This window comes from Rissa tridactyla, chromosome 10 (genome assembly GCF_028500815.1).
Source record: "Rissa tridactyla isolate bRisTri1 chromosome 10, bRisTri1.patW.cur.20221130, whole genome shotgun sequence".
NCBI lineage: Eukaryota > Metazoa > Chordata > Aves > Charadriiformes > Laridae > Rissa > Rissa tridactyla.
This window is the reverse complement of record NC_071475.1, coordinates 19,949,749-19,967,584: the sequence shown is the minus strand read 5'-3', so window position 1 is coordinate 19,967,584 and position 17,836 is coordinate 19,949,749. Positions and strand designations below refer to the sequence as shown.

The 17,836-nt window shown below is 50.3% G+C and overlaps 2 protein-coding genes across 11 annotated transcripts in view; one reads left to right on the top strand and one right to left on the bottom strand.

Annotated features, from left to right (window-relative positions):
* Window positions 1-17,836, bottom strand: part of DAG1 (dystroglycan 1) — a 53,945-nt gene that overhangs the window by 14,505 nt on the left and 21,604 nt on the right. For 8 of the 10 annotated variants that reach the window (XM_054215778.1, XM_054215770.1, XM_054215775.1 and 5 more), the window contains exon 2: window positions 1,891-2,300. In XM_054215778.1, the coding sequence (XP_054071753.1) occupies window positions 1,891-2,172 (282 nt within the window). In that variant the 5' untranslated portion in view covers window positions 2,173-2,300. Of the gene's footprint in view, window positions 1-1,890; window positions 2,301-2,455; window positions 3,784-7,006; window positions 7,031-17,836 lie in introns of those variants that run through there. The other 2 variants (XM_054215776.1, XM_054215769.1) reach the window with 2 other exon arrangements.
* INKA1 (inka box actin regulator 1) overlaps window positions 1-17,836 on the top strand; it is a 61,563-nt gene that overhangs the window by 35,127 nt on the left and 8,600 nt on the right. The window lies entirely within an intron of this gene.

Sequence of the window (17,836 nt, the reverse complement as noted above, 5' to 3'; positions counted from 1 at the left end):
GCAGCCTGAGAAAAAGACGAGAGCAACTCACCCTGAAACTTTCTGGTAAAACAAAAATGCACCCCAGCACTCGACAATTGCCTACGCAGTTCTCACTAGCCAGGAATCAAATCTCTGTAGCAAAGGTCAGCTGTGCTCAGCAGTCGAGACGCGTTCCCCGCAAGCGAGAGACCTTCCAGATACGCCAGCTAAGCAGGGCTGCCAACAGCGCCCTAGAGCCTGCCTTACTTTTAAAATCAATTTCAAGGTGAACAGATGTAACGTGCACTCAGAGAAGCCCACGGACAAGCGTGAAAATCGCTCCCAGCGTTTGCTGAACGACACACAGCAGCAACTGTTTGGTCCTGCTCCAACACAGCCCATTTGTGGCTCTCCAGGCATCTGTTGGTGTTAGCAAACACACCTCAACACCAAAGCAGCAGAGGTATTGTTCAAAGCTATCAGGTGGGGTGGAAATAATCTATCAGGATTTTCCTGGAGCTATCACAGATAACTTTTGTGCCAGGAAAAGATGACAGGAAGCTGCGGTGTTATACAAACACAGAAAATCATTCTTGCCATCAAAATGGCTATTAGACAACACCAGAACAAGCCAGCCCAATGCAAAATCGCAACCCAAAGTTGCCATTTCCCTAACACAAGATCTTGGGCTCACCACACAGCTCTGGACTCTTGCAGCCCCACGTTCAGAAACCGGGCTGTGGTTAAAGCAGGGCAGGCACCTCCCATCCGAGCCGGTCTCCTTGGCCGCAGAGGCACTTAAATGTCACAGCCTTTGCTCTGAAACCAGTCCGAACCTTTCTCCAACTCCTCTATCTGGGGGCTCACCCACCGCTTTCCCCCTCTCCATCTGACTGTCTGTCGATCACAGATGCATTCTTCAGATTTTCTGCCTACCACTGGCACGTCGTGGTCCCAGCACCCTCGCTGGAGCCAGCGAGATCACGTAGCTGGATCGAGATAACTGCGACAGTACGCAGAGCTGAAACAAACCTGCCTTCGGGGAAAAGCTGAGATGGCAGACTTTCTCCCAGCTTGCTCTCCATCTCCCTCTGATCTTCTGAGACAGACCAGAAGGTTGTCTTTTTATAATGTTTTCAAAAATTGGATTTTTAGAACTATTTTTCAATTTTGCTCTCTGAAAAAAATTCCTGAGATTGGGAGGTAATTCTACTTAAGAACAGAATTTTCTGAACTCCACGTGATCCAAGCAAGCAGATGCTGAGAAGACAACTTCTCAGCACCCTTCCAGGAAAGGACTAAGGATGAGCAAGCGTGTTGTTCAGCAGCGTGCCTACCCTCCTCCGGGCTATTCTGACACTTTCTTGCCCTCAGGACCAATTCCACAACTCAGTTTTCAGGTGTCTGCAGTGCCGGCAGCATGAGGGTAACTCAGATAAAGAGAAAGGCTCCCATCTTTCCCAAAAGGACTTTGGGACGAGGTCAGGAGAGACTGTGTCAAAGGCAGCCCAGAGCCCTGCTGGCAGAACAAGGTCTATTTGTCTAGCAATGTTTTGTTACCACAGTGAAGCAAACTCCCTGAGCGTCAGAGCAGCAGTTCCAGGGAACCTGTGGCTCCCCAGATCCCGAGACAACATCTCCTTATGAACGTGCCCATGGTTCCAGGGGCCGAGTACCTCACAGTTTAAATACAGCCAACAAACCCGATCAGTCATCCCCAAGAAGCCTCCTCTCTTCATTATGGAAGGAACTTTGTAATAAGGTGAGGACTTATTGTTATTTAAAAATAAAAATCCTTCTCCCATAGTCCTACAAGACCTTAAGGCTGCTTCACAGCACCCTCATGACCCAGCCTATCAATGGGGGGGACTTGCTTGACTCCTGCAAGAATGGAACTGAAAACAAACCTCAGGGAATGGCATTTCTCACCTGGACAACTTCTCCATTGGAAGCAATTAAATCCGTGGGGATGGAGACTCTGAAGAAGCGTCCCACCACGGCCGAGCTGTCCGGTATGCCCACAACAGCCGGCACAGTCTCCCGGAGGTCTGAGAGCACAGAGTGCATGGAGGCCTCCAGCTGGTTTTCCCAGTCCCGAACCACTTCTGCTGGCTCGCTGGGCCAGTGGCAGTGAGCAGAGGCCGCCAGCAACAGCACGGGGAGCCAAGTCCTCCCCAGGAAAGGGGGCTGCAGTAGGCATCCAACAGTCATTCTTCCCGGCGGCCTCGGCAACGGTGCTCCAGCTGGAAAGGGGACCACAGGGAATCTGCAGGCACTGCAGCGCAGGCAGAGGATCCGCCAGTCCTTCACAGCAGCCTCATCCTAGGAGTCCTGGGAACCTGATTGAATAAAGGAAACCCAATCAGCACATTAATTACAATACGCAAGCCAGCCAGCTAACACACACAGACCTCCTTGCAAGGGACAGAAGGCCAGCTGCCATGCCACCCTTATTGTTTCAGCTTTTTGATTTAACTCCAAGAGTTACTACTACCATTAAAGAGAGCAAGAACTTCTCAGCTCCTCTTCTCACGTACAGCATCTCTAGAGAAACAAGTTCCTCCTGCTTTTTCGTGCACACAACCATGTTTTTGCTGCTCTGGAGCTGCAGCATCCTGAGATAGCCGCAAGGAGGGAGACGGCACCTGGGCAGACACAACCGAAGCCAAGAGAGCACAGTGGTAATAGTTGACCTTTCGAGGCAAGCTGAAGTCAGAATGGGGCACCAGTGGTTTCAAATGCCAGTTACCCTACGCAAAGACTCCAGGAAACCTCTGGCACTCCAAAGTTGCCGCCTCAACAGCTTGATGCATGACAGATGCTTCTGCTCCCTGGACCCATGAGCCAAGCCCCCTCTCTCAGTTCCAGCTTTTGGCATTAGCCAGTGTGTTTAGGCTTCGTTTTGGGGCCAGCAATATGCACCCCCAAAATCAGACCAGAGTAAGCTCTGCACACACTGCCACCCACTGTCCAGCTCCCTGCTGCTTGCGCAGCTCACCCATCCCCACGCTCTGCCAAGAAACACCTCCAGCTCTCTCTTGCTTCGCTGTTTTCTTCTTTCATTTGCTTTCTCCCCATCCTCACCCTCCCTCTGGTCCCCTGGGTCACTGCTCTGCTTTCTCTCCTCTGTTTCTCTGGTGCATCATTTCTTGCGCTTCCCCAGCGGCTTCTCCCTCCAGACTGCGTTCAGCTGTGATGCACAGGAGCCGTGGATTTGTACGCACCCCTGTGCTCCTCTTCACAGCCGGCCTGCAGGAGAGCACGTGGGTTTTATGGCAGAGGACAGAGCCACCTGGGGAGCCGGGGGAAGCCATACTGCCCACTCCCGCATCTCAGTTTGCAGCCCTTAATAACTAATTTGTGGTAACGAGCAGGGCTGTAGGTTACGCAGGACTGGAGGACAGACACATGGACCAAGCAAGCCCCACACGGGCGATGCTCAGTCTTGAACCAACTCCTTTTTTCCACGCTGAGAGATAAGTGGCTCCAAATTCCCAGCGTAAACCCAACCCAACCTTTAACCACTGGCTCACAGTCCTCTGAGCACGGCTCCGATTTATTTTAGCCCATCCCAGCTGCACTGTGTGATGCACGCGAAGCCGTCCCAAGAGACCCTGGAGCCAGACGGGGTGGGAAGAGAAATCCCACTGCATCTTGCCCTTGCAGAGCTCTTGGGGTGGCACGACAGCAGGACCAGGCACCCCGCTATGCTGTGGCCAGGCAAGTGCTTATTGCCCACTGCAGGCTTGCAGAAGCAGGCAGAGGGCCTGTCCATGCAGGCAACCAAGGCCAAGGCTACCACAACAGGATCTAGGAATAACAGGAGAGGGAAGATTTGGTTGCTTACCCTAAAATCTGCACTCTGGAAAAGCTGAGAGGTAGCGTGCAAGGACTAGCACACCCTCACCCCTCGATGGGCCTTTTCACAACAAAGCACTCCTGCAGAGGGGCTGATGTCTCCCATCCAAAGGTAACGGACCCAGTGAGCACAGTTGCAGTTTGCAGAGAGGGCTGTGGGTAGCAGAAATTATGAGCGGAATGCAATAACCCTCTGGCTACTGCATCTACGAGGCAGATATCTGATCTGACCGCTGTCAGTCGCAGAAAACCTGCCTCAAGTGAAAGGCAAGAGACAGCGGAGACAGAATAACATTGCTGGAAACCACAAGAGAGATGGAAGGATGGTTGGTGTGAGACACCAGCACCAGAAGAAAGCCCGTTCTCCCACTGCTCTTGTACTTCTGACTGCCCAAACCGACTGCGACATGAATACACCAGGCGAAACAGCAGGGAAGCCAAGGCCAGGTTCTTCCCAAAGACAACTGAGCACATGGTGGTCTTCACCTGGAGCGAGATGCCTGAGCTGCTTCTCCAGAGTTATCGTCACTAAATATGGAGTGGCTGGGCAGGTGAGGATACATCATACTTCCTACAGGGCACATCGCTCCTACCAGCACCCTGGGTGGTCAGAGGAGGATCCAACACACAAACCAATTGACTGTGGACGAACCTAGAGTCACCCCAGCGAGTAGACTACCACAGCAGATGTCCGGTGGAGAGTATCCAACAGGCTGTGAATGAGCTACAGAGATGAAACAGCCTTCTGCAAGAGGTCCTGAGGAGGCCAGTGATTGTCACAGCAGGAAACTGGGGGACTCTCATCCCTGTGCAGTGCCCTAAATAAGCGGAAAGAGGAACCACCACCTTCAGCTTCCATGGAGTCCGGGGTATGGACACTGCAGTGATGACACCTTGTCTGTCAGTAACTTCTCCTGAAGCCTGCCCGTTGGAAAGTCCTGCTGTGTGAGGGACTAGAAAGCAACCTGTGCAGCAAGCACAGGCAGGACCAGAGACACGCCAGGAGCTGGGGCAGGAATGCGGCGGCAGCAGAACCCGGCAGCCCCATGAGATGCTATCAGCATGGAAACATGGCTGCCTCTCGGAGCTGCGCTGAGCCTCCACACCTCAGCGGAGGAGAAACTCTCCACACAACCAGATAGGCACCCAATGTACAACCACAGAGAGCTGCAAAGACGCCCAGAGAGGTTCGGCACCATGTCTTCAGGCCAGCCCCTGGCCTGTCACGGCTGCAGCAGAGCTCGTGCACAAGCGTGGCACAGCTCTGTGTTGCTCAGCCAAATGACGTGATCTGGCCTGGGGCGTTTTTGGTTGGATGGAGAGGAGTATTTGGGCAGAAAGGAGCTAGTTCTTGATATCTGTGGTGAGGAGAGGAAGACGAAGTCATCACCCCTTTCAGAAACAATTATCGGAGCAGGCAACAAACACTGCCCATCTGACACACGCCTCTCAGCCAAGCAACTCACACGCTGCCCATGAAGATCTCATGTGATGCTCACAGGTCGCACAAATTCAGAATTTCATTTCAGGGGAACTACAGAAGAACAGTACATACGGAAGCAAAGCACACAGGAGGTACAGGAGGAATTCAGTAGCTGATAACAAAAGGAAAAAAACAGAAGAGCTGAGAACAAACTTGCACCACCAAAAAAAAAAAATCTCCTAACGCAGCTCCACCTCAACAAACAATTGATAGAAGCTGAAACGGTGCCAGCCTCTCACACTGTGTGCTAAGGAGGAAAGGCAGGGTGGTACAGCTCTACTGATAGCTGGAACAAGGCACTGCCCCCGCAGCGCTGAGGTCCACGTGGGCTATTGCTTCAAGGCAGAACGCTTTTTGTAATAGGAGGTCCTCTGCCCGAAAGCCAGCAGCGCTGCTCAGCAAGTCCGCCAGCCACCAGTCCTGCAGGTCCCGATGCAGCTGCAGAACAGAGCGAATGATACCCACAGCAAGGCTGGGATAGGTAGTGCCTCTGTGTGCGGTGCCTCTGTCAAGTTCAAAAGCCCAAGCCATTTCACATGGTACTACCACGGACAAACCATGGACTGACTTAAGTTTGAGACAACCTCCCGCTAGTATGTGGAAAAAGTCAGTGTTCTGGATTATCATCCACGACCAGCGAGTGGCACGGACCTGGAGCTCTCCAGGAGCAAAAATATCAACACTTCACGCAAGCTCAAAATAGGGCCAAAACCCAAACGCAGATGGCATTCTGCAGTGGCTGGCTGCTGATCTGTGGGAAGCATCAGGCCGTAGGGCCAACTGACTCAGACGGCACGTTCACATTCTGAGCGAAGACTAGACCACCCCAGCTTCTCTACATGGCACTGTGCTCCTTCTTCCAGCAGGATCCGTACTGCCCAGTTTCTCAGAACAAACACAAAGGTTCAGGTTAGTCCTGAATTTCAGGATGTTTCGTTCCATCTGATCTTCTGAAAGAACCGACTTTCTCTTTATCATCCTGCTTCTGAGAGCTCTTTTGGTCTCAACTTTGAGCCTCCAGAGCATTGGATGAAACATCAAAGTTGGTATCAACACCTGCTTCAGTCCTAGCACTCGGTGCACGTGCCAATGTTGATGCCTGATCCCCAGTGCCAAACCCTCATCTCAAGAGACACAGAACTGGGCCTGCTTGGTGAAGTTATGTTGATATGATGCTGCGCTTGATATGATGCTGACTTGTCAAGACAATGCTGGAGCTTGCTCCTTCTCCATGCAGCTACAAGGCCCACTGACATGTTAAGGACGTGCTCTGCCTTCATTATTCAGGAACGCAGAACAGCACAGACAGAAGATGGGACTGAAAGGAAGGACTGAGAGCAGGACACTGTAGCTACTCCCAGCCATGCATCTTCCCAGGGATTTTCCTTCTGCCCCCTGCAGAATCAAGAGCATCGGGCCATGGGAAGAGTCCTGGCAGCAGGAGTGTGGCTGCTGTGGAAAGCCCTCATCCTCTGGCTGGTTACACCGTCGCTTCAGCAAGAACCAGTGAAAGTGAAGTCTCCGTCCAGCTGCGTCTAATCCAATTGCTCAAGCACACAATCACATCACTGGCCTGCGGTAATTAATAACTGCCAGCATATTAATGCCGCTGAGCCTAGCATGCAGAAAGCTCAGGTAGCTGTTCTGCAATTCTCTACCCTAGATAAGAAGGTATTTAGGAGACTTAGGAGGAATCCCACTTACCTGATTGCTTATTTAACAATATCCTCATTAAAGGAAGCGTTAAACGAGTGGCCTTTCTCTAAGGAAGCAAATTCAGACTCGGCTAAAAAGGGCCAGTGCAACTTTCCAGAACAGAGCTATTGTCTCTGCAAAGATCTCTTCTGCATGTTTCCACAGGAGGATCTCTGGGCAAGTCCCGTCAGCTACTGCGCGTCTGCGTGTCAAGGCAGCAAGCAGGAGGAATGATGAAATCCAGCGTCGCCAGCCAGGCACACAAAGATGGCACTCTGCCGTACGCACACCCCCGGTCTAAAACACAACAGCAGGCACCGAGGGTGCCAGCCCGGCGGCGCGGTCCCAGCGGCTGGTGCTCCGTGGACGTCTGTGCTGCACTAAAGGAGTCTGGGGACCGGGGGCAGCAGGGAGAAACAGCTCGGAGGCAGCACGTCTGGGCAGAGCAGCCCATCACCAAGTTGATTAACTAATAGATACAGTCTCCTCAAGACTTAAAAGCACGCCCATCTGCAAGCCTGACACACTATATGCACAAAGAACACTCTGGAGCGTGAAATTTAGGAAACAGTAAGAGTTTCCGCACTTGCCCAGCTCCGGACGCACCCTGAAACAAAGGCAGCAGCCCCTCCAACAGCCTATGTTGTAAGCCACGGGAACGTGCTGCAAATGACTCTAGGGACTATTTCCAACCTCAGTGGCTTCAGCCACGTACATTCCCAGAAGATGACCCATGCTCCAGACGCCGCTGTGCCCGGGATGAGCGAAGGAAAGGGATGTACAGGAGGGCAAACTGCACAGAGGTGCGTTTGTCATGCACAGACGAACCGGCTTGCAGCTGATGCAAGAGAACGGGCAAGGCGAGGAAGAAAGATTCACCGCTAGCCATAGCTCCCCGCTCAGCTGTGCTCAGAGTGACAGCATCCCGTACCGCACCACACTCACCAGGCATCTGCGGAGACGGCGGCTTTACACCAAGACTGGGTGCCTCTCTAAAAGACAAGTTCATTCACAAGGTTTTGGCTTAAGGCTGCAATCACAGCTGCCTGCCTCTTAGCCACGCGTACATCAACACCGAAGTAGCAGGCATCAGAGATCGGACTGCAAGAGGAAGCCTTCTCAGCAGAGAGCCCCCAGACCAGTGCTCCTGAAGCCCCGGGAGCCCCTTCCACCCTCTGTCCCCTGCAGCTGGTTGACAAGCTCACCTTTATCAGCTGGTCACCCCACACGCCATCAGCCCAGGAGGCACACACCAACCTGTACTCGATTCTTTGCCCCAAAACTGCATTTCAACACGCTCTTCCGCAGCTATGCCCACCCTCCATAGTCACCACTTTAAACACCCAACAGAACTGACACCTAGCTCAAAGGACATACGCACAAAAAAGATGCTTTTTTCAGTCTTGTCCCTTCTTGTATTTCTGCATTGCTCGTCTCCAGCACATCTGGTGTCAGTAACAGGAAACCCTGACACTGAAAAACAATCCAGGGAAAAAAAAAAAAAAACAACACACCAAAACCAAACAAACCCAAACCAGCAGTGCTAAGATGTGTGCCAGGCAGGGAAAGAAGCAGCACTCTCCTGCTGGCAGGGAACTGGGCTGCGAACTGTCACTGACTTGTTGCTTCAAGTCACCCACGCCACAAGCAGCTTCGCGAAGCTTGTACGGGAAGTGGTCACAGCAATCGACACCTCGCAGTGGTTTTTATTCTGCTAGAGTAAGCACCAAGATATTTAACTTTCCTGTAACTTAATGGAAGATAGTAGAAAGCTTCCTCTTCCTTTTGTTTGAAAACTACAGTTTTTCATCACCAAGAAGGGATGAAGCCTTCCCACAGCACCTTAATTTGCATCTCACATCTCCCCTTGGCCAACAAAACCTGCTCACAGTTGTCTCCCAGCCTGGGACACCGACTGATACCTCTGCTCCGACTGACAGACAGCAGAGTGCTGAGCGAGCAGCAATGGGAAGCTGCGCCGCTCAAGAGACCACAAGGGTTTTGTCTTTATTAAGACATGTAACCTCCAGCACTTCCTGCAGAGGGAATGCAGAGGCAGCTCCAAGATAGAGAGAAAAGATGCCAAAAAGCAGAATTTCCCCTTTTTCCCCTGCCCTGTGTATTGCATCTGCCTGTCCAGAAGCTGGGCCACCCTAATGCCCTTCCCAGCTGGGGACTCTGCTCCGGGGAAGACATCTTGCCCTGGAGAAGGTGAGCACCGAGGATACGCTCCCTGTACCCTCCGTGGGTACAGAGCTGTGGAGGGGAGGCGGCAGCCCCCCAGGACCCCCAGCCAGGGGTATGCAGAAGGGGCACTGCAGAAGAGCAGCACAAAGGACACAAGAACACTTCTGCCAGCCAGACACAGGGGGGTTCTTTCCCTGCAGGGTACACTTCCCCTGCGAGCTGCAGTGATCAAATTTCTGGAGGCAAGTGCCCTCCCTGCAGCCCGGGGGAGGCGGGAGGGGATGACTATGGTACCCACAAGCGCCTCTCCACTACGCACTCGCCCGCTGACCTGACATTTTTTGCTGGAAGACGATATGGATGCCCCCCTGGCTTGTCAATCCTGCAGGCCCAGCCCCTTGCAAGCCCACGTGTGCTACTTGCCCGACACTCGAGCCCGTGCCTTGAACGGCTGCTGTGCCCGAGCCGCGGCAGTGACCGGCGGCCGCAGATTTTGGCTGGGCGAGAATTCTGACTCTTTGATGAAAAGTTTTCAGCAACCACAATCAATCCCTTCCTCCCACTTTGTTATTCCCAGACTGCCAACTCAGATCGTATCTTCAAGTGCATTCAGTTGAAAGGAAACTCAGATATTATCTTCCCAAGTATTTAGAAGGCCTCAGAGATCATTTTTTCCCCCCTGTAATTACAAACATAGCAGTCAGGTAGAACTGCCATTTTCCTGGCTGCTGGCAGCCAGCAAATTAGGATATAAACACCCACCAAGAAGGAGAGGACTCCAAATAATCACTGAGGACGGCTTCACACGTTAGACACTGCTTGCACCCTCTGAGCGAGCCCAGTCTCCAGGGAGGGCTGGCACAGAAGGGCATCAGGGATCAACAGCGGTAGAAAATGGATCCTGCCTGGAGGAAGCTGGAGGAGAACAAACTGGGACACACTGGGGCATGAAGGTGATGGGGAACAAGAGTCCACGCACTCCTCTAATAGAAGGACCAGAAGCCAAACTAACCTGAACCAGGCTCAAACCCAACCAAAATGAGAGTTTCCCCCAGGGACCCAATGAGGTCGTGAACACGAATGTTAAAACTTCATGAAGGTTAAAAAAAATAAAAAATAAAATAAATGGGTGGGACAGGACAATCTTATAGAAGGCAGAGTCACCACGGCAGCGTTTCTGGCTCAAGCAGCACTTCGTGACAGATAGCAGGATCCTGGGACGGCATTCAGGGAAACGATGACTCGCATTCCTCTCCAGGCATCTTCTCCCGGAGCCTCCCTCCCCAGGCTGTTATTGGAAAGGGCATATAGGCTAAATATACAGCTGTAGCAGGGCAGAGCAAGGGTCCGTCCGCCTAAGGGCATAGTTTAACCCGGCCATGGCTTCCCTTGGGTATCCAGTGCGCAGCCAGACAGAGCGGGCCCCTCAAAACTCTACTCGTAACTCCTGGTTTTGTCTGGCAACAGAGCGAGAGCTTAAAAATCCTAGTATTTAATTCTACCTTTAAGGGAACGTAAGCTAAAGCTAGTACTAAAATCCACAGGAAATTAAACTACAAAAGGTTAAAACAAAAAAACCAACCAACAAAGATGGGACTAAGAGCTCCTTCCATACAAATGCTATAAAAATGCATATTTTGAAGACAAACATGACAGGCATGTATATATATACATGCATAAAAACGCTTTATCAGTTTCCAAGACTTAGTAAAAACCAGAACTCAAGGCACCAAGATAAAATAGGTATTTTTGACTCTAGATTTCTCTTTTCTCAGAAAAGCTTCACATCTTGATGAATTCACTTGAAGTTACTACTGAAGTGAAGACAGTGGCATTACAGAACAGTATTTTCACACAAGCCATCCCGTGGGAGAGCCCGGGACAGAGGAAACCCAGGCTGGCAGCAGTGCCTGGGTAGGCAGCCCACAGAGACAAGACCAAAGCACCACTGAGAAATTAGTGCAATTTTAATTTGGAGAACGAAAGAGCTCTCACCGGTTAGCATACACAAGGCAGAAAACCAGTCCCCATGACACTGCACTCAAATTTGAGGGGCACTCATTGCTAGAAACATTGGAAGTAGAAGATCTAGGACTTGAGACAAGTTCCCCGTCCCTCCACGGGCTCACTGTAACACAGCAGCTTGCGTTCACTGAACTCTGGACTCTCTAGAAACGATTTATATGGGGGTCCAACTGGTTTTCATCTGGATTTGCAGGGACAATGCTGACTTTTATGTAGTTTTACAGCTAACGGGGATTTCTGTACCAAAATACAAGTCCTTAGGTATACTAACATCAGCGCAGACTGCCTCTGCCTTCCCCAAGTATACTAAGAAGAGCCCAGACTGTGTCCCTGACATCCCCATTTGTGAAAGGCGCAAATGATGATTTCGAAGTAAACTTTGTTTAACAAAGGCAGCCTAACGAGGTATCTAGAGGATCCCCTCAGCAGCTCTAGCCAGAAAGTACAGCTGAGGCACAACGGAGAAAGCACAAGCCAGCAGGAAGCGAGATACGAAGCGTCACTTTTTAAATGCAAGGACCACAAGGCACAGGTCGCTCCCCAGCTAGCGCCAAAGGACATGTGCAAGAGCAGCTGGCGTGACAATTACCACTGTGTGTCCTGTCCTGTCCCCTGGTATCACTCACCATCCACCAGCTGTTTCAAGTCTAATTCACACCAGCTAACGACCTTTGATAGAAGTCACCCGCCTGGAAAGCGGGTTTCTATCGAAGCTGCTGCTTCAGAAATGGGTATAAACCAAGGCACCATCGCCAACGGGGCTACAGGCTTTCCCTCCACCCCGTGCTCCAAAGGGACAAAATCACCTACGAGCCTCCAGCAGCACCTGGAATCTCAGCTGAAGCCCGGAAAAATAGTTCCTCCCTAAGCTGCCCTGTTGTGCTACGCAGGAGATGTTCTCTTCAGATGTAGCCATGAGCACTGAAACCAGTGAGGCTAAAAAGATTTGCATCTCTTGCTTGATTTCTTAATTGAATTAAAGCCTGAACAAAAACCCTTATGAGGCTTCAGAGAATCCACACAGAAGAGAAACGACAAATATCCTAATCCGAGAGGAAGCTTCCACTGGACATTTTGTCTTAAGTACTAAAGAGTCCACACAAAAACAGAAAGGCCCCAAGGGATTAAGCCCCATGTCTAGCAAGGCAGGACATCTCACTGAAGTTTCTGCCACAGTTCTGCACATCACACATCGCATGAGTCGCACGGAGGAGAGGTGAGCTTTGGTCTGTCCTTTTAGACAAAATTCTCCCACCTACTGTGCTGCCTATTTGTTAATTATTTTTTTTTTTTTTAATAAAAAAGGTATAAAGCTCTTTCTGTCAAATAAGCGAGCAGGAGCTATTAGAGGGGTGAAGGACAGACTGACGGGCAGGGCAGTCCTGCAAATCCCCTTCTTGGGAAACCTGATCGTACTCTTCCAAGTCCTGTTCTGAAGGAAACCCTTCCGAAGCTCCAGCTCTGGCAGTTCTCCTGAGCCTGGCCAGAGGGCTTGTGGCAGGGCTCTTGCCCACATTTTGGCCACGCAATGGCAGGGCAGAGTACTTTTTTTTTTTCCCATCACCAGAACAGCCCTGTGCACTGAGAACAGCATTCCGGCTTCCTTCCCTAGGAGATACCAGCACCGCAGCCACCAGTCAAGCATCGGCTTTGCTAATGGTACCAAAGCCGGCAGCAAAGCGCTGGGGCACCCGAGAGCAGGCATCTGGGGCAGGTGTTCCTCCAGCGCGAGGAACAAACAGCCCGAGGGCCACAGGAACCAAATCCAAATCTGAAAAAAAGAAAATCTTGATCGGGTTTCATATTCAAAGAGTCGCCTCAAAATTCTGTTTGGCTGGACTGCTTTACAGAGAGGCAGCCACATTCCAAGGGTTTATAATCACCTTCTGGGTATTCCACAAAATTCCTCAGATAATGAAATATTTCAAGAAGGTCCTTGAAAGTGTTTAAGCACCATAATTTCCCATAGGCTGATGTCACAGCACCAGGGCTTCGGCACTAAGCACGGGACTGGAAGGCAAGGCTTCGGATCCCTGCCTTTACCTGCCAGGCACGAGGTCTGCTGCTGCTGCTCCCAAAGAGAAGCGAAGCACAAACAGCTGGTATTAAGCGGACACATGAAACAGGGCAAGCAACACCAACAAAAAGCCATTTTCAGCACTTCAGTTACGTACGCAGCATCATTTATATTCTTTGTGTCAGCGTAACTAAGGGCAGGCACATTCTGTTTGGAAACATCCCGCCGTTCCATCAGCTTTACCACCCCACCCTACGACTGCAAGCCAAGGCATTAAGATTCAACTTTATGGAGTTGCTGAGCCCCGATTTATTACTCAGCCAGCACGACTGCCGTAGCTCTTCATTTAAATATATTTACCACCCAGAGATTTATGCAGAGCAGCCAGGGCATCATCTGTGGACCTGCAACTTGCAATGCTTCTCATGAAAACTATTCTAAACGCTTCTCGGCAGAATAAGTGTTCCAACTTTAACCACCAAGCATAAAATGGGAAAGCTGCAAAATGAAGCAGCATTGCTCCCATGCCACAGAGGCAGAGAAAGCTTCTGAAGGAGGAATTAACTCTCTGAAGATCAGTGGCTTCCAGCTGGGCACCGCATTCTCTTAAAGCCGCAGAAATTCAGGAGTTGCCAAAACCCAACAAACTGATAACCTCTTCCTGCAGGTGCACATTTTTATAGGTGCCTCCCCCTCTTGCTGGAGACCAGGGAGGAAGGGGCTGGGCTGCTTCAGTAAAACTGTCTGCTCTTCACAATAACCTCTGGCACGAGCTGCCCGGCCTTTCGTTCGGGTAGTAAATCTGAAGGCAACAGATCACCAACAGCACAAGCTTACCGAGGCAGAGGACAGTGCCTGGCTTCACAGGTCCATCTGCTTCCCGACTGCTCTGGTGCAAGAAGATTGCTTTACATGAAAAAGCACAAGACGAGCACCTTAAAAGACAAGACGCTAACAGAGTCTGCATCGCATTCCTGCAGCATTAATTTCCCTGCATTATCTTTCAGCAAAATTATCTTGTTTACCTGCGCTACGTAATTAAAAAATAACCCTCATCTGGTTTTGACCATGGCCTTCATGGCTTCAGCCAGGAGCCGGGGATGGCTGGAGCTGCTCAGCACAGGCCCACCAATGCGGAGATAGCTCCAGCTTTTCTCCCCACCCTGCTTTGGTATTGAGAAGTCAAGAGCCAAGTGGAATTATTTCAACAGGAGACCATTCAGGCTACTTCACTTCATTCAGGACCTGGCCAAAAAAGGGCTAACCTTTAGAGGAAAAAAAAAAACCAACCCTGACACGCACAAAGCCAGCATGATCAACTTAACAAAATACGTCGCAGGGTAACATACCCCTCTCCGCACGCAGCGCAGCACTGCACCTGCATTCTCAAAGAGGTTTCCCTGCAGCAGTTCCAACACAAGCACCATCCTGCCATTGCCAGTGCCCAAATTCCACAAACAAGAAAGTCCAAGGGACTGAAAAAAAAAAAAAAATCGCTTTCCAGAAAGCACAGTTTTAAATCTATTTCTGACAAGTTTCAGCTTAAGTTAAAGGAAAGTCTTCGTGTGGCAGCAAAGACACTTAACACAAGTTCTGTAGACTTCTGACTTTCCCTGCTGGCAGGGAGAGCCCACTGGATAAAGAAAAAAATAGGATCAAACTGACATGTTGTCACCAGACACATTATTTAAAACTGGGACCTGGGTAAAGGCAGAGCCTGTACAGGGAAAAAAGGGGAGGCAGAAAGAAAGAGAGGGCAAGAGAAGGAAAAGCGATGTTTTTCTTCCATAAGCAGCCACAGAGCTGCAACACTTAGCTAGCCATCACGGCATCTGGTATCAGACCTACAAAAATAGTCCAGAGGTTTTGCCACTGCAGAAAGATCCAGTCATTCTGCCCTCCCTCGCAGGAAATCTTATCTTGTACGGGGCAGAGAGCTTGGAAACAAGACCTCCATGGTTTTTTTTTGAGGGGAAAAAAGCCCCAGGTTACAGTGTATTTCAAATAGCGTGAGCACAGGCTGCATCCCTCTATTTTGACTTGCTGTCGCCGTTTTTACACAGAGGATGAAAACCTGCAGCCTGCCTTCCCAGCACGCCGGCACTGTCCCCTACTCCTTCCTAGGTGACAGTTCAGATGGCTGCGAAGGGACAGCAGTGAGGACTCGGAGCTGCACAACACAGAAGATGGCAGCGTCGTCAAGTGAGCAGATTAAAACACAAATTTAAGTTGTAAAGAGGAAAAAAAAAAAACCAAAAAAGGAGTAAGAAGATGGGACAGGTCCTGTACCTGCTTCTTTCCCAGTGCCAAGTAACATGGTGGAGCATGTAATGACTTACCTGCTCCCTCTGCAAGAATCCCAGGAATGGGGACAAAGTCATCACAGCTCCAACGTGTGCCCCAGCAAAACAGTTGGATGCCATTCTGAGGCAACAAGGAAAATTAAAACCAGCACTCAGCTGGGTTTTGTACCAGTTCAAGCCTCTCTGAGCCAAGCATCATCTCTTCTTGCTCACCATATGTGCTTTGGACACCCCAAAAGCCAATCTCCCCTTCACGCCTGCATCTCTTAGCCAAGTTAAGCAAACTCAGACTTTGTAATCCTTTGCAACATCAGTGCTCTATGCCCATATTTTCATTACTTCAAGCTCTACCCCCATAGATCCACCTTCTCTGCCTCGGGGCACCCAGAGCAGAGCCCAGCCCTAGGCACAGGCTATGCTAACCCCAGGAGAGAGATGAGGACAACCCAATTCCCAGACCAACAACCACCCACTACAGTCCAAAGTCTTCCTGAGAGCATAACACCAGAGAAATATATTTGTCCTTAACCACTCCAAGCCTTTTCTTCTGAATCCACCCCACTCCCCCCGCCCCGGTCAATCTTGCTTTGCTTTCTGCTCAAAGAGGGCATCCTGTTACCAGCACCCACCGGCCTCTCCCCACCGCTCACACACTATGGCTGTTCTTATCTCTCAGTAAAGCCAAAGCGCTTTCCAGAAAAACCCGATGGCTCATTGCTCTTAAACAGCACAGGAGAACATAAACAGCTTAGCGAGAGCATAAGGGCTGTATGAAGAGAGATGCTCAAGCGCCACAATGCAGTCTTGGAGTCGCGGAGATGCCGTTAAAGCTCTGGAGGTGTGTTCAGCTTGCCTTGGCTTTACAGCACTGCCGCAGATGCTGCGGGGAAACAATTAAACTGCTTATCACAGTATGGCCCATTCAGCTTCCAGAGCAGAAGAGCAATTCCGATCCCCAGGTGGCAAGCGCAGCAATTAGGTACCCAATTACGTGCACCAAAGCTTCGCTTTGCTTATGTTATTTTACTTCAACGGTTATGTAGTATTTCCTTGGCTTACTGTCATTAAAAGACCGTAGTTCAGGGACAGCCTGTAAAGTCTCAGCTGAGATGGGGCTGGTCCCATAGGACCTCCTTGCACATCGTACCACATTTGGAGGATGCAGAACAATCCAGATGTGGGCAGGTGACTTCGAAGTCATCCGGCAGAGCCAGTTACAAAGCCTGGTCACAATCACCATTTCCTCACCTGGAGGGGCTAGGTTAAAAGCTTAAAAAGAAATAAAAAAACCCCAGTTACGCTGCAGCCAGGGTTAATCTCCAGCTCCACAGCAGCCCACCTCTGAAGAGCAACTCTGGATTGGCGCTTGAGCCTCTTCTGGGCTTAATAACAAGTTGTAGTGGAAAAATGTGGTTTTAGCAGCTCAGTCCATCCCTTATAAAGCTGAGAAGCTACGCCAAAAATAACCTGGCTTACTAGCTACAGTCACCAAGCACCCACTTAGCCGGTCTCTGATCAAGGACCACATCACTCTGCCTGCACCACAGCATCTCCACCATCACCAGCTGTCCACTGTACAGGACGGGATGCCCTCTCCAACACCACAAAGGTGTTTCAAAGAAAGCAGTTAGTGGTTTTTAAAACTGTAGATAGCCAGGACTCACTTGCCATCCTTTCCCCCAAAAGGAAGCATTTTCTTCCAGCTCAGACAAGGTCTTGAGCGCAGCTTTTCTGCGTTTTCAGCCTTTCTGCTGGACAGGCTGAACTCCTCAGGCAGAGTTTTGTACCTGGCACTTCCCAGAGTATAGTGTGTTGTACATGACACAGAGTCATGTACAACAACAGCTGGTCAGCAGCTGTTGCGAGAAACATGCTCTAACAATCAAGAATGATGCAGTTTCGAGACTTCTCAAATACAATCATAAGTTCAGCATTGTCCTCCAAAGGCCTCCGCTATCCTATTGCGGCAAAGTCCAGAGCAAACAAAACTGGGTTACAGAACTGGAAGCACCTTCCACAAAAAACAGGAGAAAGCTTTCAATAACAGCGGTTATTGAATATTGAATAACAGCCCCCCACCGCAGGGCAGCAGCAGAAGACAGACTGCTTCTCATTTATTCCTCAAGACCTTATGCCAGCCGGGAACTTTGCTCATTGCTGTATGCTGAGCCTAAACCTCCCTCTCCCAACAACATAAGATGTTGTACTTGGTAACCCAGACAACACCCAAAACCTCAAGGTTACAAATAATGAGTTAAAAAAAACTCAGAATACCTGAGAATTAAGGTTGTCCGTGAGCTGGTCACA